General features: G+C 54.5%; 1 protein-coding gene across 2 annotated transcripts in view; it reads left to right on the forward strand.

Moving 5' to 3' along the window:
* Positions 1 to 12,234, forward strand: part of UBAC1 (UBA domain containing 1) — a 31,485-nt gene extending 19,251 nt beyond the window's left edge. Inside the window, exons 8-10 of one of the 2 annotated variants that reach the window (XM_025360074.1) lie at positions 3,504 to 3,590; positions 6,197 to 6,335; positions 11,691 to 12,234. In XM_025360074.1, coding sequence (XP_025215859.1) covers positions 3,504 to 3,590; positions 6,197 to 6,335; positions 11,691 to 11,806 — 342 coding nt within the window. In that variant the 3' untranslated portion in view covers positions 11,807 to 12,234. Of the gene's footprint in view, positions 1 to 1,264; positions 2,603 to 3,503; positions 3,591 to 6,196; positions 6,336 to 11,690 lie in introns of those variants that run through there. The other variant, XM_025360075.1, reaches the window with a different exon arrangement.
* Positions 12,235 to 23,127: the final 10,893 nt, after the last annotated feature.

Consider the following 23,127-nt stretch of genomic DNA (forward strand, 5'->3'; position numbering starts at 1 on the left):
GTTTCACCGTGTTAGCCAGGATGGTCTCGATCTCCTGACCTCGTGATCTGCCCGTCTCGGCCTCCCAAAGTGCTGGGATTACAAGCTTGAGCCAACGTGCCCGGCCAATTTCATGACTTTTTAATAATCATCATTCTGATTGGCATGAGGTGGTATCTCATTGCGGTTTTGATTTGCATTTCTCTAATGATCAGTAATGCTGAGCCTTGCTCTGTTGCCCAGGCTGGATTCTTCCTGCCTCAGCCTCCTGAGTAGCTGGGACTACAGGCACACACCCACCACGCCCAGCTAATTTTTGTGTTTTTAGTGGAGACAGGGTTTCACCATGTTGGCCAGGCTGGTCTCAAACTCCTGACCTCAAGTGATCTGCCCGCCTCGGCCTCCCAAAGTGCTGGGATTACAGGAGTGATTCACCACGCCCAGCCAGCTGTCTTCTTTTGAGAAGTGTCTGATCATGTCCTTTGCCCAGTTTTTAATGGGGTTTTTTTTTCTTGTAAATTTGTTTATTCCATGTAGATTATGGATATTAGCCCTTTGTCAGGTGGTTAGATTGTAAAAATGTTCCCTTCTGTAGGTTGTCTGTTCGCTCTGATGGTCGTTTCTTTTGCTGTGCAGAAGCTCTTCAGTTTAGTTAGATCCCATTGAGACAAATGCTTTTCTAGTCCATCTTCTCATCTTTTCAGGGTCCTCGTTTTCAGTAAGGGTCTCATTTCCCACTGTCTACCTCCCATGGGCCCAAGGCGCACGTTCTGTCTGTGTGTGGACGTTAGACCCTGTGCACACCCTTTCACAGAGCTAGTTTTCTGTCTCTTCCTTCTTGGTTTTTGTCACTTGTGGATATCCCTTTCTTGTGAGTTTAGCTATGCATTTAAAAGTTTCTCTTTTTTTTTTTTTTTTTTTTTTTGAGACCGTTTCACTCTGTCACCCAGGCTAGAGTGTGGTGGCACAATCATGGCTTACTGCAGCCTTGACCTCCTGGGCTCGAATGATGCTACTTCAGCCTCCTGAGTAGCTCTTACAGGCACGCACCACCAAACGGGGCTGATTTTTTAATTTCTAAAATTTTGTACAGATAGGGATCTCCCTGTGTTGCCCAGGCTAGTCTTGAACTCCTGGCTTCAAGTGATCCTCTTGCCTTGGCCTCCCAAAGTGCTGGAATTACAGGCATGAGCCGTTGTGCCCAGCCTAAAAGCATTTTTGTTTTATTTTTATCTAGCATTTCTAGGTTTAGCAGAAAGTGTGTCTCGGTGTGCTCGTCTCCTAGGGAGCCAAGTTCACATCTGATCCTGGAAGCCTGTCGGGCGGAGCAGCCACTCTCCAGCTGGGTCCCTTGTGCGCTGAGGCTGGACTTTGCACTCTCCCGTGTTGTGGTGCTACACGGTCCCTTAGAGGTTGTTAGTCATATTCTTTCTTGCCGTCTTAAGCCTTTTTGTTAAATAGAGATACTCATTCTTAACAATCTTAATGGGCTCATTTTCCTAAGATCTTCCCCATTGTCATTCCCTCCTGTCATCTCTCTGCGTCAGAATATTCTGTAGAATGTCTTTGATGAAAATGGTTACAAGGTGGTCAAGGCTTGAGGGGCCAGCCTATCAGTCCTTCTACCCTTTGGTTTCTGTATGAGTCTTGAGATCAGGCAAGTATCCAGTAGAGATCGAGATACTAGCTTTGTTACCGAGAAAGGATTGGAGAGCTCTGACTTGAGGCCAAAACAGATTTCCTGCTGCCCGTTCCTTTCTGGTGGTGGACAGGATACCTGCTGGCCAGGGGCAGAGCTGGCAGGCCCCGAGGTCCTGCAGCCCGTGAGTGGCTGCCCCTCTCCCATTGCTGCCCACAAGCAAGTCTTTGCCCCCATGGGCTGGGAGGGAGGACGGGGGCTGCCAGGTGTTGCCTCAGGAGTACTGGGGCATCATTTCCTGGGCTGAGGTAGAAATGAGGGAGAGTGCTTCCTATTGAAGCTAGTGAGAAGGGCATCCTGTCCTTGAATTCAATAGATTCCAGGCTATTCTATATGACTTTGATACCAAAATATTGTATGGTGAGTTCTTCCAAAGTTCATTGTTGGAGCTCCTTGAGTTAGGATGTGGCTCAGGAAGGACCATAAATAGAAGATACGGAGATTTTTTCTTTTTCAGGGTGGAGTGTCACTGTGTTGCCCAGGCTGGAGTACCGTGGTGCAATCTCGACTCACTGCAGCCTCCACTTCCCGGGCTCAAGCGATTCTCCTGCCTCAGCCTCCTGAGTAGCTGGGATTACAGGCGTGTGCCATCACGCCCAGCTAATTTTTGTATTTTTAGTAGAGATGGGGCTTCCCCATGTTGGTCAGGCTGGTCTCAAACTCCTGACCTCAGGTGATCCTCCCGCCCCGGCCTCCCAAAGTGCTGGGATTACAAGCGTGAGCCAGTGCGCCTGGCTGGGACTTTTGACCTGATCATGCACACAGTTTAGCTCCAGCCAGCATCCTTCCTGAGCTCCACCCCAGCTCAAGTCTTTTTCTGCCAGGTTCTCTTGGAAGTATCTGACAATGCAGTCCAGACTGGCTGCGGACGCGCACGGTCCGTGGGGCGCGGTGCTGCATGAAGTCAGCCTGGGTGGTGCTGGGAGCTGTGTGGGGCCGGCACCCCTACACTTATGGCCTTATGGTGGCCGGAAAACTGACAAAGACGGAGAGGACTCTGGGGGCTTCAAGAGAGTGGGATCTGACCTTTCAGGGATTAGGAGAGGCCCTTGAAATTTTGATGAAGCTTTGTTTTTATTTATTTATATTTTTTCAAAACGGACCCCTTTAACATTGTGTTATAAATCTCCAGAGTAAAGGATGTATTATCTTGTTACATGAACTGTGTCCAGAGAAATGTACGCCCTTCCCCAAAAATGAATTAGTATATGTTTAGTTGTAGCTTAAGTTTTGTTCAATATTAAAATTAAAAAATTAGTTTTAGGATATTTTTTTCTAAGATAAAATCTGAATAAAACCTTTTTTCACGGATTACAATGACATTTTTGTTTCCATTGAGATTGCATTTACTGATGTGGCCTTTCTCTAATGCCACTTATTCTTGGGTAACAAGCCCCTCTGGGGTAAACCTGCAGTGGCTGCTGAGACAGTCTTATCCACACAGTCATTGGGACAAACCTGAAAGGGTCTGAAGTTGGTCTGACTGCCTCATGTCCACATAAGCGATGCATTTCTACCTGTCATAACCTGTGGCTTCTCCCCACAACCTGTGGCTCCCTGAAGACAAGCCTGGGAGCTGCACCGACCCCCTGGCTCTGCTAACTACAGTCATACCCTTCGCTTCTTCGGCTTTAGGATGCTGAAAACCAAGATCTGTTTCAATAGAGCTGTGAGGAAAGAGAACGTGGACGGAGAACGTCCGCAGTGCTGTTGGGAGCACCCCCCGCTAGGGTGCCGGGGAGCAGGGCTCCCTCTCTGCACGCAGGGCACTGGTTCCTCGGCCTCCTGCCGCCCCCAGCGAGCTAACGGCTGTGCTGTCCTCTAGGCTGTCATTTCCCTGATGGAGATGGGATTCGACGAGAAGGAGGTGATAGACGCCCTCAGAGTGAACAACAATCAACAAAATGCTGCGGTGAGTGTCGGGCTGTGGTGAGTGTCGGGCTGTGGTGAATGTCGGGCTGTGGTGAGTGAGTGTCGGGCTGTGGTGAGTGAGTGTTGGCTGTGGTGAGTGTAGGGCTGTGGTGAGTGAGTGTTGGGCTGTGGTGAGTGTCGGCTGTGGTGAGTGAGTGTCGGGCTGTGGTGAGTGAGTGTCGGGCTGTGGTGAGTGAGTGTCGGGCTGTGGTGAGTGTCGGGCTGTGGTGAGTGTCAGGCTCTGGTGAGTGAGTGTCGGGCTGTGGTGTCAGGCTGTGGTGAGTGTTGGTCTGTGGTGAGTGAGTGTCGGGCTGTGGTGAGTGAGTGTTGGGCTGTGGTGAGTGTCAGGCTGTGGTGAGTGTCGTGCTGTGGTGAGTGAGTGTCAGGCTGTGGTGAGTGGGTGTCGTGCTGTGGTGAGTGAGTGTCGGGCTGTGGTGAGTGAGTGTTGGGCTGTGGCGAGTGTTGGGCTGTGGTGAGTGAGTGTTGGGCTGTGGTGAGTGTCAGGCTGTGGTGAGTGTCAGCTGTGGTGAGTGAGTGTCAGGCTCTGGTGAATGTCAGGCTGTGGTGAGTGTCAGCTGTGGTGAGTGAGTGTCAGGCTCTGGTGAGTGTCAGGCTGTGGTGAGTGTTGGGCTGTGGTGAGTGAGTGTCGGGCTGTGGTGAGTGAGTGTCGGGTTGTGGTGAGTGTTGGGCTGTAGTGAGTGTCGACTGTAGTGAGTGTTGGGCTGTGGTGAGTGTTGGGCTGTAGGAGTGTCGACTGTAGTGAGTGAGTGTCGGGCTGTGGTGAGTGTTGGGCTATAGTGAGTGTCGACTGTAGCGAGTGTCGGGCTGTGGTGAGTGTCAGGCTGTAGTGAGCGTCAGGCTGTGGTGAGTGTTGGGCTGTAGTGAGTGTCGACTGTAGTGAGTGTCGGGCTGTGGTGAGTGTTGGGCTGTAGTGAGTGTCGACTGTAGTGAGTGTCGGGCTGTGGTGAGTGTTGGGCTGTAGTGAGTGTCGACTGTAGTGAGTGAGTGTCGGGCTGTGGTGAGTGTTGGGCTATAGTGAGTGTCGACTGTAGCGAGTGTCGGGCTGTGGTGAGTGTCAGGCTGTAGTGAGTGTCAGGCTGTGGTGAGTGTTGGGCTGTAGTGAGTGTCGACTGTAGTGAGTGTCGGGCTGTGGTGAGTGTTGGGCTGTAGTGAGTGTCGACTGTAGTGAGTGAGTGTCGGGCTGTGGTGAGTGTTGGGCTATAGTGAGTGTCAACTGTAGCGAGTGTCGGGCTGTGGTGAGTGTCAGGCTGTAGTGAGTGTCGGGGTGTGGTGAGTGTCGGGCTGTGGTGAGTGTTGGGCTGTGGTGAGTGTCGGGCTGTGGTGAGTGTCGGGCTGTGGTGAGTGTCGACTGTAGTGAGTGAGTGTCGAGCTGTGGTGAGTGTTGGGCTATAGTGAGTGTCGACTGTAGTGAGTGTTGGGCTGTGGTGAGTGTTGGGCTGTAGTGAGTTTTGGGCTGTGGTGAGTGTTGGGCTGTCGTGAGTGTCGACTGTAGTGAGTGATTGTTGGGCTGTGGTGAGTGTTGGGCTGTAGTGAGTGAATGTTGACTGTAGTGAGTGAGTGTCGGCTGTAGTAAGTGAGTGTCAGGCTGGGTGAGTGCTGGGAGCCTCACTCATGAGTGCCCTGGGCATGGTAGAGGCGGTGTGTTTCCCTACTTTCACATGCAGCCGGCTATGTGGCTCTTTAAGTGAGACAATAGGATAGATGGCACAAACAGTATAAAAATTTAAAAATACAGAATTCTAGGCTTTGTCTTTTTAAAAGGGTGCTTTATATATACATATTTTATGGATGGGTAATTTGTTCATTTATCTTTTTTTTATTTTTATTTTTTTTATTGTTTTGGAGTCAGGGTCTCACTGTGTCCCCCAGGCTGGAATGCAGCAGTGTGATCACACTCACTGCAGCCTCGACCTCCTGGGCTCAAGCGATCCTCCTGCCTCAGCCTCCTGAGTAGCTGGGACCACAGGCATGCACCACCATGCCCGGCTAATTGATTTTAGTTTTTTAGAGACGAGATCTCCCTTTGTTGCCCAGGCCGATCTTGAATTCCTGGCTTCGATCGATCCTCCTGCTTTGGCTTCCAAAGTGCTGGGATTACATGCATGAGCCACCACACCCAGCCCATGTATCTGATTAAACTGACTCTAAGAATGATTCCTGTCCTGTGCCCGTGTGCCAGCTGGGCTGATGGAGCTGTGCCTGGGGAGGGCCCTGTGGTGGCCGACACCCCCCCACCATCCCTCCTGCCAGTGGAGTTGGTGGCTTACGCCTCCAAGACAGAGATGAGAAGCCTGTGTCCTCATGGCTCCAGCACTACTGACTGCCCATAACAGGACCACAGGCAAGCTGGGCAATGCCAGCGTCTGCAGAGAAAAGCAGACTAGCTCTTCCTTCTCAGTCTGGCCTGGTCTGACATGCACAGCAGTGAATCCAGACTGGGCTTGTCTTCATGGTAGGGTCCCTTCCAGTGAGATCAGCCTCAGGGGCTCAATAGAAAGGTGCAGGAGCCGTTGTGCCTGCTGCTGGTGGCGTCTTGCAGAGGCACTGAAGGCGATAACAGTGGCATTTGTGCTCTTGGCTTTGCAGTGCGAGTGGCTGCTGGGGGACCGGAAGCCCTCTCCAGAGGAGCTGGACAAGGGCATCGACCCCGACAGTCCTCTCTTTCAGGCCATCCTGGATAACCCGGTGGTGCAGCTGGGCCTGACCAACCCAAAAACATTGCTAGGTATGTGCGCCTTCTTTATGCTAAGTCGCGGGTCGGGGAGGCTGGCTGGTTCCCTCGTAGGACGTGCGGGTGCTGTGGAGGCGACGCGGAGGATCCAGCGCTGAGGATCGCCGTGCGCTGGCAGCACGTCCTGCCATGCAGGTTGGCATCCTGCGGGTGTAGCTCTGCTACGTCACCATGGAGCCCACAGGTCAGGTTCTGATCGTGGTGTGACTGTCTCCTGCACAACGACTCTGACACAGGCTTCAGAAAACCAGTGCCAGTGGCTTTCCGAGGGCCAGCAGGGTGGAGACCACACCAGCAGCTTAGGAACTCACATGAGAACAAGGTGTGGTGTGGGCTTTTGCTCTTACTGTTCCTCAGGGTCTTCGATGGCAATTGTTTATTTTTATTGTCAGATACCTACATGCAAAACTACATATGATGTTGTAACTTTAAAGAAGGATAAAACTAATAGCTGTGTATCTGCCATTCAGCTCTGGGCCTGGGGTGCCCCTCCCCTATGTACCTCATCCCTCCCTCCAGCCTGGCCGTCGCCGTGGCCGCGGCTTACCTCTCTGCTTCCCTGTAGAGTTTTGCCATATTTGTGTCTCCTCAAACAATCTCTCATTTGTTACTGCTTTTGTGTAAGTAGAATCACGTTTTAAGCAGGCCTCTGTGACTGACTGACTGCGTTCTTTGTGGGGGTTGTGGAGTATTTTGTTGATGGAAGGCACCGGGAATCCAGGGGTCATTGGGTTGTCTGCATGTGGTGCCACTCCCGATGTCCCCCCCCCCTTTTTTTATTTTTTGAGACAGCGGCTCGCCTTGTCACCCAAGCTGGAGTGCAGTGGTGTGATCTCGGCTCACTGCAACCTCCGCCTCCCAGGTTCAAGCAATTCTCCTGCCTCAGCCTCCTGAGAACCTGGGATTATAGGCGTGCATTACCATGCCTGGCTAATTTTTTGTATTTTAGTAGAGACGGGTTTCACCATGTTGGCCAGGCTGGTCTCAAACTCCTGACCTCATGATCCACCCGCCTCGGCCTCCCAAAGTGCTGGGATTACAGACCTGTTGGTCCCTGGGAGCCGAGTTCCGGGATGTTGGGAGGGCCTTTGCCACCCAAGCAGGCTGGAAGTGTCTCTGGAAGCTGTGATGGCCATGCCCTGATCTTGAAGGCTGGCCTTCTTTCAAAAGTGTATTGGCTGTCTGTAGAACCTCGGCCGTGAGAGACCTTCCGCTCAGTGCCTTCTTTTCTCTTGGATTGTTTTCTTTTTTTTTTTTTTTTTTTTTTTGAGACGGAGTCTTGCTCTGTCGCCCAGACTGGAGTGCAGTGGCCGGATCTCAGCTCACTGCAAGCTCCGCCTCCCAGGTTTACGCCATTCTCCTGCCTCAGCCTCCCGAGTAGCTGGGACTACAGGCACCCGCCACCTCGCCCGGCTAGTTTTTTGTATTTTTTAGTAGAAACGGGGTTTCACCGTGTTCGCCAGGATGGTCTCGATCTCCTGACCTTGTGATCCGCCCGTCTCGGCCTCCCAAAGTGCTGGGATTACAGGCGTGAGTCACCGCACCCGGCCCGGATTGTTTTCTTATTCATTCAGAAAGGTCCTCACCTCCTGGATGCTGACCCTTTTCCCATTTATTTGTGCTGCAGATGCCGTTGTTCAGTTTCTGGCTTATTTACTCATGCTGATGGGCAGAATCCCATGTTTTGATATCTTTCAGGGTGGTTTTTTTTTTTTTTTTTGAGACGGAGTCTTGCTCTGTAGCCCGGGCTGGAGTGCAGTGGCCGGATCTCAGCTCACTGCAAGCTCCGCCTCCCGGGTTTGCGCCATTCTCCTGCCTCAGCCTCCGGAGTAGCTCGGACTACAGGCGCCCGCCACCTCGCCCGGCTAGTTTTTTGTATTTTTAGTAGAGACGGGGTTTCACTGTGTTAGCCAGGATGGTCTCGATCTCCTGACCTCGTGATCCGCCCGTCTCGGCCTCCCAAAGTGCTGGGATTACAGGCTTGAGCCACCGCGCCCGGCCCAGGGTGGTTTTTTTAAGGATGTGAAGCTTTAAAGAAAACCTTCCATGGCGGGGTGTGGTGGCTCACGCCTATAATCCCAGCACTTTGGGAGACCGAGGCAGGTGACTCACAAGATCAGGAGTTCAAAACCAGCCTGGCCAAGATCGTGAAACCCTGTCTCTACTAAAAATACAAAAAATTAGCTGGGTGTGGTGGCATGCACCTGTAATCCCAGCTACTCCGGAGCTGAGGCACAGAATTGTTCAAACCTGGGGGTCAGAGGTTGCAGTGAGCCGAGATCGTGCCACTCCACTCCAGCCTGGGCGACAGAGTGAGACTCCATCTCAAAAAAAAAAAGAAAACCCTCCTATCCCAAAGTCAGAAATGTTTTCCTTTTTTAAATTTTTTTCCAAATATTTTAAAAGTTTCTCTTATTTAAGTCCATAATCTACCTAGAAGTATGTGTGTGGTGTGAGGTAGGGATCTTCTTTGTACCCAAATTCTAAAACTTGAGAATGGACTTTTGTGAGTTTGTTTTTATTCTTAGTGATTCCTTTCGCACTGAAAGCATATTCCTCCTAGCTCTCCAGCTGTTTGTATACCTTAGGATATTAGTGTGTGCTGCCTTGGGGTCTGTCCAAGAAATTTTTTTTTTTTTTCTAATAGATATAGACTCTTTTTCTGTCACCCAGGCTAGTGTGCAGTGATGGCGCCACTGTCCATGCAAGATCTGCCCCCAGCACACACACTTGCCCACCTCCATATCATAGACAAGACCTCCATTGTTTTAACTTGTATTCTTTTTGGTATTAGCAATGTTGAATACTTTTCTGTTGGTCATTGCATTTCTTCTTTTACGTATTGTGTATGCATATCATCTATTTGTTTTCTTTCTTTTTTTGGAGACAGGGTCTTGCTTTGTCACCCAGGCTGGAGTGCAGTGATGCAATCACAGCTCACTGCAGCCTTGACCTCCTGGGCTCAAGTCATCCTCCTGGGTAGTTATGACTACAGGCACACACGACCATACCCAGCTAATTTTTTTGTTGTTGTTGAGATGGGGTCTCTTTTTTTTTGCTCAGGCTAGTATTGAACTCCTGGCTTCAAGCAAGCCTCCCACCTCTGCCTTCTAGAGTGCTGGAATTACAGGCATGAGCCATTGCAACCGGCACATCTGTTTTTCTATTGCAATATTAATCCTGGAGCTTCCTTAATAGCTTCTTGGATGTTAAGCACATCTGCCTTTGTTGCGTGTTGTAAACGGTTTTTGCTCTCTTAATTTTGTGTGGCATTTTCTGACATACAGAAGTTAGGATATAGAGAAGAAAGTCCTTCCTCAGGTTGGGCATGGTGGCTCATGCCTGTAGTCGTAGCACTTTGGGAGGCTGGGGCAAGAGGATCACTTGAGCTCAGGAGTTCAAGACCCGTCTGGGTAACATAGCAGGACCTCCTCTCTACTAAAAAAAGCAAACAAACAAGAAAGCAAAATCAGCCAGGAGTGGTGGCACATGTGCCTGTAGTCCCTGCTACTCAGGGGACTGAGGTGGGAGGATCATTGAGTCCAGGAGTTCAAGACTGCAGTGAGCTGTGATCACGCCACTGCACTCCGGCCTGGGCAACAAAGCAAGTCGTTGTCTCCAAAAAAATTAAATTCTCAGATAAATAATCATCTGTGTGGTTTTTCATATTTAACTCTTTATCTTTTTGTTCAACTCTTTCATCCTTCCAGAATTTATTTTGCTGTTTTTGAGAGGAAATGGGAAATTAAGTTCCCCGCCCTGCGTGTGAAACAGCTGTTTCGTACCTTATAGTTTGTTCTCGTAGACATCAGGTTGTCATTGTCTCTCTGGGACTTTTTGTGAGTTTTTTTTTTTTTTTTTGAGATGGAGTCTCTCTCTGTCACCCAGGGTGGAGTGCAGTGGCGCGATCTTGACTCACTGCAAGCTCCGCCTTCCAGGTTCACGCCATTCTCCTGCCTCAGCCTCCTGAGTAGCTGGGACTATAGGCACCTGCCACCATGCCCGGCTAATTTTTTATATTTTTAGTAGAGACGGGGTTTCACCGTGTTAGCCAGGATGGTCTCGATCTCCTGACTTTGTGATCCACCTGCCTTGGCCTCCCAAAGTGCTGGGATTACAGGCGTGAGCCACCACACCTGGCTTTTTCAGAGATTTTAAGAGTGGTTTTTGGGGACTTTTTTCTTTTTTTTTTTTTTGAGACAGAGTCTCGCTCTGTCGCCCGGGCTGGAGTGCAGTGGCCGGATCTCAGCTCACTGCAAGCTCCGCCTCCCGGGTTCACGCCATTCTCCGGCCTCAGCCTCCCTAGTAGCTGGGACTACAGGCGCCCGCCACCACGCCCGGCTACTTTTTGTATTTTTTTAGTAGAGACAGGGTTTCACCGTGTTAGCCAGGATGGTCTCGATCTCCTGACTTTGTGATCCGCCCGCCTTGGCCTCCCAAAGTGCTGGGATTACAGGCATGAGCCACCATGCCTGGCTTTTTCAGAGATTTTAAAGTGGTTTTTGGGGACTTTTAATCAGAACACCAGAGATTGTTTCAGGGCCTGGGGGTTGTTTCCGATCACGAACAGAGCCAGGTTGGATTCACTCTGAGCTCTGTGCTCAGCCACGGGCTACTGGGCCGTGAATGGCTGTGAACTCCTGTAGTGAGCACTGTCCCTGGAGCCTGTAGACCTGGGGCCACTTATGCTGAAGCGCATCCCTGTGTGTCAGGTCAGCATGGAGCCGTCGATCCTGCAGAGGGGCCGGCAGCCAGCAGAACGTGTGCTCCTTCACAGTGGGTGGAGTGGAGAGCTGTTTGCTAAAATCCACCTGTTGGGGGGAAACAGTTTTGTAAAGCTGTTAAAACCCAAGTTTTCATTTTGAAGAAGTGCTGTGTTGCATTTTAAACGCGCTGTTTTTTTAAAGAAGTAATTTTCTTAAGGCTGAGCATTACGTTTTTCCAGTTTGTTGTTAACTTTGCAACAGTGTCTTTGTGTGTCCTTTCTGCATCTGCTGACCTTCTCCGGGTGGGATTGGAAGTGGAGTTGTTGGGGGAGATGATTTTTGAGCCCTGGCGGCTGCCAGACAGCTGCCCAGAGTGCGGGTGCCAGGAGCATGCACAGGCATGCTGCCCACCTGCCAGAATTGAGTGCATGATTGTTTGTGATCCGATCTGATTTGATGGGTGCATCTGGCAGAGTTGGGTGGGTTTCAGCCTGAGAGTGCACACTTAGCAGTGAGCTCTGTGTGGCCTTTGTATTGGAGACACACCCTCTTCGTTAGGAAGCTGCCGAAGAGGAAAGTCACGCCTGTGCCTGTTGGCTGAGTAGGGGCATGGGCACTCAGGCTGGCTCTGTTTTCCCCGCAGCCTTTGAAGACATGCTAGAGAACCCGCTGAACAGCACCCAGTGGATGAATGATCCAGAAACGGGTCCCGTCATGCTGCAGATCTCTAGAATCTTCCAGACACTAAACCGCACGTAGGTGGCGCCGTCCCACTTGGCTGTCCGGCCACAGCAGCCCCCTGGCGCGGCCGGAGACTGGGCAGAGCGGACCTCACCTGAAACTCACCTTCGGCATCTCGGCCCTGGACTGTTAGAGGCGCCGCGGCTGCTCCCGCTCTCTGATCTTATTGCTTATAAACTTCGGCGACGGTCGTGTGTGAAGCCGTATTTTTAGCATCTACCAGGTGTTTACAAAAAAGTGGTTGTCGTGCTGGGAAGTGGAGTGATGGCCTCCTCTCCAGTGCTCCTCTGGGCTCTTGAGTTGCTGCTTGAATTGCCCCGTAGACGTTTGCTTGGAGAGTCCACGTGTTATTTGACGGAGGTAGGTTTCAACCTGGAGTGTTAACGTCAAGCATGCTACTTTAGTCACTCACAGATGACTTTTCTTTAATAAAATCCCTTTTCCTATTTCCTATCTTGGTCTTTTCTTGGTGCCGCAGAAGCAGCCCATGCATCCCTGGGAGGCTGCCTCCCCACGGCTCTGTGCTCGCTGCTCCCACCCGGAGTGGGCGCCGGGGCCACCGCAGCATGTGGGCGGTCTTGTGGCGTCGTTTGGTGGGCAAAGCCTCGTGTTGTATTGGATTTAAGGGACTGGAGCTGAGCCCGTATTCCCGGGACACAGGTGCTGGGCCTGAGCACGGCAGCGCCTGCCTGCCTCTGGCCTCCTCCTTTTTTTTTCGTTTTAAAAAACATTACCATTACCTGTGTCTTAAAGTGAGAAAATGAGTTTTGTTTGTTGTGAAGCCTGCTCGTTGTTGTTGGAAGCAGTCAGTTCCGAGCTGTTTGTTTTGAACTTCTCTTCTGAACCAGCCCCTCCTCTTCCCTTCCCTGCCCACTGGTGTGGGAACCTTAGCAGAGCTCTGGCTGTATTTTAGCTCAGTAAGAATGTTTTCAGAAAATGTTTCTCTTCACACGTCTAGGTCTCTTCATTGTTTTTGAGGTTTAGATTTAAAACTAAAGTTAGTTTAAACTCTTTGGGCAGAAATACTAAAAATGCTTTTCGAAAGTTGCGAATCTCACTTCTTTTTTTTTTTTTTTTGAGACAGAATCTCGCTCTGTCGCCCAGGCTGGAGTGCAGTGGTGCGATATTGGCTCACTGCAAGCTCCACCTCCCGGGTTCACGCCATTCTCCTGCCTAGTCCCGAATAGCTGGGACTACAGGCGCCTGCCACCATGCCTGGCTAGTTTTTTGTATTTTTAGTAGAGATGGGGTTTCACCGTGTTAGCCAGGATGGTCTTGATCTCCTGACCTCGTGATCTGCCCACCTTGGCCTCCCAAAGTCCTGGGATTACAGGTATGAGCCACTGTGCCCAGCCCACAAATCTCACTTCTTTTTTTTTTTTCCTTTGAGACGGAGCTTGCTCTGTTGCCCAGGCTGGAGTGCAGTGGCGCGATCTCGGCTCACTGCAAACTCCACCTCCCGGGTTCACGCCATTCTCCTGCCTCAGCCTCCCAAGTAGCTGGGACTACAGGCGCCTGCCACCACGCCCGGCTAATTTTTTGTATTTTCGGTAGAGACGGGGTTTTTTGAGACAGTCTCACTCTGTTGCCCAGGCTGGAGTGCAGTAACTTGATCTTGGCTTACTGCATCCTCCACCTCTCAGGTTCAAGTGATTCTCGAACCTTACCCTCCCGAGTAGCTGGGATTACGAATGCACGCCACAACGTCTAATTTTTTTTTTTTTTTTTTAGATGGAGTCTCACTGTTTGCCCAGGCTAGAGTGAAGTGGCGTGATCTTGACTTACTGCAACCTCCACCCCCTGGGCTCAAGCAATTCTCCTGCCTCAGCCTCCCCAGTAGCTTGGATTATAGGCACCCACCACTATGCTCACTAAGTTTTGTATTTTTAGTAGAGACTGGGTTTCGCCATGTTGGCCAGGCTGGTCTCGAACTCCTGGCCTCAAGTGATCCACCCACTTCTGCCTTCCAAAGTGCTGGGATTACAGGCATGAGCCACTGAGCCTGGCCTGTGTTTCTTTCTTTTTTTGTTTTTTCTTTTTTTCCTGAGACGGAGTCTCTCTGTCTGCCAGGCTGGAGTGTGGTGGCACTATCTCAGCTCACTGCAACCTCTGCCTCTTGAGTTCAAGCAGTTCTCCTGCCTCAGCCTCTTGAGTAGCTGGGATTACAGGCGTGCGCCACCACAGCCAGCTAATTTTTGCATTTTTAGTAGAGACAGGGTTTTACCATGTTGGCCTTGCTGGTCTGGAACTCCTGACCTCATGATCTGCCTGCCTCAGCCTCCCAAAGTGCTGGGATTACAGGCGTGAGCCACTGCGCCTGTCCTGTGTTGTGTTTTGTTTTGTTTTTTTCTTTTTTTCCTGAGACGGAGTCTCTCTGTCTCCCAGGCTGGAGTGCGGTGGCACTGTCTCAGCTCACTGCAACCTCTGCCTCTTGAGTTCAAGCAGTTCTCCTGCCTCAGCCTCTTGAGTAGCTGGGATTACAGGCGTGCGCCACCACAGCCAGCTAATTTTTGTATTTTTAGTAGAGACAGGGTTTTACCATGTTGGCCTTGCTGGTCTGGAACTCCTGACCTCATGATCCGCCTGCCTCAGCCTCCCAAAGTGGTGGGATTACAGTCGTGAGTCACCACGCCCGGCCTGTGTTTTGTTTTTTGAATGACAACTAAATCTTTTATTCTGCAAATTCAAAGTACATAGTTCATAGGTCTCCTATCTGTTTTCTTTCCTGCTCTGCTCCCACACTGTGAAATTGCCCCATCCTGAAGCTGTGGGCCGGGCCCTGGGGCTACAGACTTCCCATGCACATTAAACTTAAAGCACGGCCCTGGACAGGGTGCCCGGGGCTCTGTGTTTCCATTCTCATCCTCTACAGAAAAGCAAAGCCCCCAGTTGAGAATGTCCCGGGGGTGCTGGGCTGGCCCCGGTACATCCCAGCCCTGGGCAGGTGGGTGCAGGTAAGGGAATCACCCCATCGGGCTTCACACGAACTCATGCATGTCTCCCGTTAGGATGCTTCAGGAGGCCGGGTGAGCGGTGGCTCACGCCTGGAGTCCCAGCACTTTGGGAGGCCGAGGATCAGCAGGAGGATTGCTTGACAAGCCCAGGGGTTCGAGACTAGCCTGGGCAACATAGTGAGACCCTGTTTCTACCAAAACATGCAAAAATTAGCGGGGCAAGGTGATATGTACCTGTAGTCCCAGCTACTCGGGGAGGCTGAGACATGGCAATCACTTGAGCCCAGGAGGTCAAGGCTGCAGTAAACCGTGATCTGGCCACTGCACTCCAGCCTGGGCAGTAGAGCAAGGCCCTGTCTCAGGAGATCCCTCAGTAAGAAAAGCCTACTGGGGCCAGGTGTGGTGGCTCATGCTTATAATCCCAGCACCGTAGGAGGCCAAGGTGGGAGGATCGCCTGAGCTTGGGAGTTTGAGACCAGGCTGGGCAACATAGTGAGACCCCTCTCTACAAAAAATACAAAAAATTAGCCAGGTGTGGTGTTGCATACCTATAGTCTCAGCTGCTCGGGAGGCTGAGGTGGGAGGATTGCTTAAGCCTGGGAGGTCGGAGCTGCAGTGAGTTGAGATTGTGTCACTGCACTGCAGCCTGGGCGACAGAGCAAGACCATATCTCAAAAAAAGAAAAGCCTGTTGGTGCCTGTCAGCGCAGCCGTATTCATTCTGGTTGTGCTCCTGTGCCTTTACGACTCCTGGAAAGAGGCAGGAGCCGTTGGCCTCAAGGGGCTTCCCGCATGCCTGCTTCCTTCCCACGTTGCTCTTGGGTTTGAGGGAGGGGACAGGACGGCCCCCGGGTGCTCGCGCTGGCTCCCCACGGGCTCCTGCTCCTGAGGCTGGTTTCCTTTCCCGTCTGGGGACCCGGAGCTGTGGCCGCCCCAGATGGGTGGGGTTCTGTCAAGCGGGTGGCAGCCACAGCTTCGTGTCTCGTGGTTAGGACCTGAGGTCAAGTTGCCTTCATGGGCCTCGCTCGGATTCGCCTGCTGAGCCAGCTGCCTCTGCTATTGACAGCACTCGGCCTTGACCCGGGCCGGGCTCAGCGGAGCAGCCTCCAGAGCCCGCCCTGTGGATCGCGGCCGCTCGTCTGCAGCGGCTCCTGCTGCAGTGGGACCTCTGCTTCGTGGCAGCCTCACTCGGGTGGCAGCCTCAGTTGGGTGGCAGCCTCACTCGGGTGACAGCCTCACTCGGGTGGCAGCCTCACTTGGGTGACAGCCTCACTCGGGTGGCAGCTCCACTTGGGTTCAGGTGGGGCTGGTGGTATCTGGAAAACCGCCCCAGCAACGCCTCAGGTGCTGGGACCCGCAGTTCCCGGAGTATCTGGTGTGGGAGGCTTCTGTTCCAGATCGAGGTGGTGATGTTAGGCTTACGTTGCCAGGCTGCCTACCCGTGGCGTTGCTGACACCGTGAGTCTGTGTGGCCACACTGCACCGAGCCTGGGCATGGGGCCTGGGTGGGGCCAGGCATCTCAGCCCCCTGTTTATAATGGAGCTCCTCTAGATGCTTCCTTTGCTTTCTTGGCAATGATATTTAGAGAAAATACAACCTGTATACAAGCCTAGCTTTAAAAACCCATTTACTGGCAGGGCGCGGTGGCTCATGCCTATCATCTCAGTGCTTTGGGAGACTGAGATGGGTGGATCACCCGAGGTCAGGAGTTCGAGACCAGCCTGGCCACCATGGTGAAACCCCGTCTCAACTAAAAATACAAAAATTAGCTGGGCAGGCTGTGTGCAGTGGCTCACGCCTGTAATCCCAGCACTTTGGGAGGCCAAGGCGGGTGGCTCACGAGGTCAGGAGATTGAGACCATCCTGGCTGACACGGTGAAACCACACCTCTACTAAAAAATACAAAAAATTAGCTGGGCATGGTGGCAGGCGCCTGTAGTCCCAGCTACTTGGGAGGCTGCAGCAGGAGAATGGTGTGAACCCCGGGAGGCGGAGGTTACAGTGAGCTGAGATGATGCCACTGCACTCCAGCCTGGGCTGGAACAAGACTCTATCTCAAAAAAAATTAAAAATTTTTTATTTTTAATAAAAAAATAAAAAAAATTAAAAATTTAATAAAATTTAAAATTTAATAAAAAAATTTAATAAAAAAATAAAAAATAAAATTTAAAATAAAATATTTAATAAAATTTAATAAAAAAATAAAAAATAATAAAAATTAGCTGGGTGTGGTGGCGGGTGCCTGTATTCCCGGCTACTAGGGAGGCTGAGGCAGGAGAATTGCTTGAACCCGGGAGGCGGAGGTTGCAGTGAGCTGAGATGATGCCACTGCGCTCCAGCCTGGGCGACAGAGCAAGACTCCATCTCAAAAATAAAACAAAAAGTCCATTGACCATGCAGGAATAGAAGAGAAAAGGTAGCAATGTTAACAAATTGTGCATTTGAGTGTGTGGATTCTCAGACAGCGGCACTGGGGAAGGAAGAGTATAGTCGTCAGTCCCTTATCCCTGTGAGTGGACTCACTCTGACATTGAGAGTGACGCGTTCGGGCTGAGGCCGGGATGGGCTCGGTGACAGCGTCCGTGGGGTGTGGCCGTCAGCTGTGATTCTCAGGAGTGGGCCTCTGTCCTGGGTGAAGTTCCAAATTCAGCAAAGGACAGGTGACCTGGTAGCAGCCTTCCTGGAGAACTCAGCGAGAACGAAGACTATGCCAGAAATACTGTTTAAAACCATTTGTTTCAAGGCTCAGGCAGCCCCGTTCTCGGTCTCAGCTGCTGAGGGCTGGGCCGGCCCTGGGAAAGCTGGGCAGGACAAGGCCGTCCCCTGCCAGCTGCTTGGGCCCACAGTCCCCCTCGGGGCAGGGCTGGGCTTGCTGAGGGTCCCGGTGACGGGAGAAACAGGAACGAGCAGCGCAGCGGCTCTGCCGCATCCACAGACCGCCCCCCGCGTGCCCCTCACCCCAGCGGGCATGCACGGGCCAGGTGGCTGTGTGGCCTTGTGGGGATCACTGGGAGGCACAGTCGGTCTGAGATGGATCCCCTGTATTTTCCGATTATGAGGCCGGCAGTTAAACGTGGCCTATGGAGAGCCCTTTCCCTCAAAGCTTCACATGTAACCCAGCTTGATGGGTGTTACTTTCAACAAAATGCAGTCAGTGTGGAAACCCAATGGTGTTTCCCCACCAAACGCTGGGGACTTGGTTTTCTAAGTGTGTTTGAAGTCAGGGAGGTGGCGGAGGCGAGGAAGCACCCGAGACCCTTGTCCGCGGTCAGCCCGTCTGGATGGCTCTGCTCGATGCAGGTGCTGCTCGGGAGAAGTGGGCAGGGCTACGGGCCTGCGAGCCCTGGGCCTCCAGCTCCAGGACCTGGGTCCAGAGATGCCTGTCCCCTACCCTCCTGCCAGGCCACAGGCCCTTGGCCCGTCCCACGCCAGCAGGGTCTAGCCAGCCACAGTGCCCCCCTCGTCTGCCATCCTTTTGGCAAACTTGTGAGTCGAAAGAGAATGTTCTCCTCAGTGGGTTTAAGAGTCAAGGTTGGAAATTGCTTCCCAGGAACCTCTGGACAGGTGTGTCCTCGGGGCGGCTCCCGGTACTGCGGGCTGCGGAGCCGCGCTTTCCAGGGGTTCAATGGCTGCCTGGCTCATCTTCTTGCTGTGGCCTGAGCGTCCATGAGGTGGGCGAGGGGTCACACCAACACCTGCCTGATGTGGCGGCCGTGAGGAGGGAAGCGTGTGCCTTTCCTCAGAGATGCTGAGTTTGCTGCCGTTGGCTGGTCCTGTACACGCAGCTTCCCCAGGTGCGCCTCCTCCACTGGCCCCGTGTTCTGCTGCGCCCGCCTTTCAGCCCCCCGGGGCCCTGGGGTTGGGGATGCACGTTCTCACTCAGCCCTGTCCTCTGGTGAGCGTGGATCCATATGTTAACCTGGTGGCGGTTTGCTTGCAGTCGTGGAGTTCTGGGAAGAGCCACGGCGGTGAGTGAACACCCTGTGCTCACTGTGGGGCGGTGGGCCGTGCGCAGGTGGGTTCTGGAAGGCACGTTGCAGCTGCCCTGGTGAATGTGGTTTCTGCTCCTGCACCGGCTGCTGGGGGGGTGGGGAGCACTCTGGGCCTGGTCACGGTCCTGCCGCTTCCCTGGGCCAGGCCATCAGCGCACACATGGGCGAGACACCGTCCCTGTGAACAAAGCCTGTGTCCGGTGCGCGTGTTTTAGGGCTGAGGTCATATCTTAGAAGGTGAAACAGAATGGCTGGCAAACTCTAGAAATTCTTCCTTTACGTGGACTTCAGTTCCATGACCAGTAACGCCTCTGTCCGCGTGTGCCTTTGCCACAGTGGCCCATGAGCTAGGGGCAGGCAGCTGCCCAACCCTGGCTCTGAGCGCAGTTTTGTTCCAGATGCTGAGGGCCAAGTGGCTTCTCAGCCCTTTGGGCCAGGCTGCCCGGCTCTTGGGGGGGCGTGGGTGCTCCCATACCATGTGCCAGTGCACAGCCTTCTGTTGAGATAAGGGCCATCGGTGTCAGTGTGAGCTTCTGCTAAGCTGTTTTTCTTCTTCCGGGCAGGCCCCCGTGGCCATGCTCAGGGCTCTAGACCAGGGTGTGGCGCTGAGGCAGGTCACGTGTATGCAGGGAAGGTGGAGGGAGTTGGAGTGCTCACTTGGCCAGCTTCCCTCCTGCGCAGGTGGCCGAGCTCGGCGATGACACACGTGTTTCCTCGTGGAGTGGGATCACGCTGAGATTCCAGGACAGCGTGGGTCAGCCGCTGGAGGGGTGACTTCCCCTGAGATCGTGTGCTCAAGACATTGCCGCGCCTGCTGTAGCCGCCGTCCACGCAAGCAGGGCATTCCTCCCCCCAGGCACAGAGCGAGGTGGCCCAGCCACTTGGGCCACTACAGCGAGATGGCATGGTGGTGGGACCCTGGGTGAGGAGTCTGAAGGCAGGGGTGGGGCTCACTGTTAGCTGGTGGGGACTGGGGGGCTCCAGGAGGTACCGGTTGGGGGACAGGCTGGGGGTCCACCAGTCCGCATCCTTCTCGAGGTCAGGGCCCTGCTCTGTCCCGTTTCAGGGCTGGCTGGTCGTGGCGGCACTGGGACAACACTAGCTGGAACAGGCGGGTGGGAGGTGGGGCTGGGACGGGGAGCATGGGAGCCATAGACCGCAGGAGCCCGAATCCCAGAGGACAGTCCTGCTGGGGGTGTGGGGACAGCACCATCGGGGCCTCTGTGCATCCAGGGAGCAGGTGGGGCCTGCCTGGGTCCGCCTCAGCCCAGCCGTGGGGTTCGCACCTGTGCCCTTTGCTGCCCTCGGAGGTGTGCTCAGTCCCACAGGAAGGCAGGAGGATGAGCTGCCATTTGTGGGGTATGGGGTGGGCAGAGCATTCATGTGCTGGGCACAGCTTCAGCCAGAGGAAGGGCACGGTTGTCATTGTGGGCCCAGCGCAGGCTGGTGAGAAGGAACCCCATGTGCAGACGTGGCCGAGTCTCCTAACCATGAGAGCCTCCTAGCCATGAGAGCGCCGCCCAGAGACAGCGTGTGCCCGGCGTGCCCCCACCCACCCAGGGGCTCTTTCCCAGGTTAGGGCTGGGGGTGAGGTGTGGCACCTGCAAGCAGCTTTCTGTGCCCAGCGGAGGCTTGGAAGGCACAGCCGCCTCCAGGTGAGGATGCCTGGTGCCTGGCTGGGGCCTGGCTCCTCAGAGGAGAACACAGCCGTGTGGCTCTGGGAGACAAGGGTTTGGATGCTGCAGACTGGGCAGGGCTGGCGGGCGGGGATCCGAGGCAGTGAGTGGCTCTTCGAGGTGCTCTCAGAGCTCGCTTTGGTTTCCCGCCTCACAGTCTCCCCTTGAACAGCTGCACTTAAGTGAGGTCCACCCTTGCCCCACTCCCAGGGGGGCTCCCTGGCCTGGCACACAAGGTAGCTGGTGGGAGCCCCCTGTGGGGTTGTGGGAGGTGGTGTCTGCATTCTGGGCTCCCAAGAGCTGGCTCCCTGCAGAGGAACCTGCCAGTGCACCCCCGGCACCTTCCTGGGATCGAGTCTCCGCCAGGGATGTCTCCTGGCTTGGTCCTCAAGGGCCTGCCAGCCTCATACCCCGCAGGGCACGGTGGGCACGGTGGGCTCTCCAAGGCCAGACAGGACCTTTTTTGCTGGGTTTAGCCTAAGCCCAGGGCTGGCAGGGCCAGGGCCTGCAGTCGGGCTGCTCATCACCCAACAGTCGCCGGGGAGCATGGCTGAGTGCCCTGACCCCAACTGTCACTGCCACACAACTGGATGTGGGCCCAGGGCTTTCTTTGGCCAGCAGGTGCCCCACTGTCTTCTCCACATTCCCAAGAGAGGCTCCCTTCTCCCACAACCTGTCCTTAGGGGCTCAAAATGAGTCCCAGCCTGTGTAGGGCCCCCAGTGTGGTCCTCCCACACCTCCCAGGCAGTCCCTGGGCTGTGGGCAGGCTCTGGTGCCAGCGGGGCATGAGCCTGGCTGTCCCCCAGCAGTGGGTCTCTGTCCGCCCTGCATCGTGCCCAGCCTCCCCCAGGCAGCTGCGCTCTTCCTCTCAGCAACCACGCGCCCCCTGGGCCGTGGGGCCCCGCTCCTGCCCTGCACTTGGCTTCTCTGTGGGGTGGGCGGGGATGTCCACCCTCCCACTGCCGCCTCCCAGGCTCCCGAGAACTGCGAGCCCCATCCTGGGCTGGCCTCTGCTTCACCCAGAGGCTGTGGACTGCACAGCCCAGGCATATCCCCTTCCCCTCTGGGGACCTGGCTGACCCCTCGTGGGCTCCTGAATGACAAGGGCCTGGATCCCAGACTTGTGAGGGCCCTTCCAGTTCCCTGTCAGAGTGGACCCCACCCACACCCAAGAGCACGCTCCTGCCCCGGTGTGAGTCTGGGGCACCAGGGCCGCAGCCAGGGGTGCCGAGGGCTGTGGTGGAGCAGGCACTGGACCAGGAGCCCTGTGGCCGTAGCAGCTCTGCAAGCTGACAGGGTCCTGACAGAAGCTCTGGGATCTGCACCCCCGTCCTTGAGTGGAGATGGATGGAGACAGGAGACCCGGCGTCCTGGCTCCGCTGCAGCAGGCACTGCCGTGGCAGGTCGAGGTGATCCTGACTTCCAGGGCCCAGCCTCAGAGTCTAGAGAAACAATTTTACTCGGGCTCGGGGTGGGGGGGACACAGGTGCCACAGAGCAGGAGGTATGGTCAGGTGGGGCCTTCCCGCCCACAGCACTGGCTCTGTCACCAGAAAGATCCTCCTCGAAGTGAGCTTGGAAGCGGACTCGCCCGGAGGGCAGGGGTGTTGGCTGTGGGGCTGTGGTACACTCTGCGGCATCGCCCGTGTGTGGCCTGTGAGGTGTGTGTGTGGTGTTGTGGCATGCGTGTGTGCATGCACAGGTGTGTGTGTGTGTGCCTGTGTGCTCTGTGTGGGGGAGCATCACGGGGAGGCCAGGCGTGTGCCCAACTCCCCAAACAAGGCCTCCTGGCTTCCCTTCCGGCTGTCCCGTGGCTCCTGTGGGACCGGGGCCTCTGGTGTGGACCGGCAGCTCTTGGCCCCTGATGGGGATGGAGCAGCTCCAGGGTGCCTGGGACCGGGCTGGCACTGCTGGCGAAGGCAGTAGGAGGGGCGCAGCCCCTGGGGACAAGGACAGGAAGCAAGGCCAAAGGCACCGCCAGGACAGGCCAGGACAACTTCTTGGCTTCCACGCGGCCTTCCAGAGCAGGGCCACAATGCTGTCTGTGTTCCAGGTTTGGAATGTCCTGGAGATGCTTCTCAGGTGGCCAGCCCTGAGTCCTGCACTGGAACCCAGCACGGCAGGGCACATCCCACGGCCACATCCCTGTGGTCACAGAGCAGGTTAGGGCACTGGGGGATCCCGGCCTGGCCTGCCCAGGAGAGAAAGGGCTCTCTGTGTGGCCCTGGTGCTCGAGTCCTGGAGGAGCCTGTGGCTGCAGGCTCTCAGATCTCCTCCCGTCGGGCGGGGTCTCTGGCACCTCCGCCTCTGACTCACTGGCCACCAATGGTGTCAGCAGATCCCCGGCTGCCTCAGCAAGGCCCTGTGGTACCTGCTTGCCTCTTGCTTTTGTTGTCCTGAGTCACCACCACGCGGGAAGTCACACTGCCCCGAGGCGGCTGCATTGCCAGGAAGCCCAGGCCACGTGGAGAGGCCACTCAGAGAGCCCTTGAGTGCAGCATAAATGCTGTGTGAAGCTGTCACACCTGGTGTCACTGGTCACTTGAAGTCACCACAGCACCAGCTGGAGGCGAGAGGGTCCGGCTCAGCTGAGACACCGCTTCCCATGCAGTGACTGGAGGCAACTCTGTTGGAGAGTTTCCCAGCCTGGGACGGATGCAGGGGAATTTGGAGACTGGTCCCAGCCAGGGTGCATCCCAGGGCGTGGTGGGAGCCGCC

Source organism: Theropithecus gelada, chromosome 15 (genome assembly GCF_003255815.1).
Source record: "Theropithecus gelada isolate Dixy chromosome 15, Tgel_1.0, whole genome shotgun sequence".
In the NCBI taxonomy this organism is placed as follows: Eukaryota; Metazoa; Chordata; class Mammalia; order Primates; family Cercopithecidae; genus Theropithecus; species Theropithecus gelada.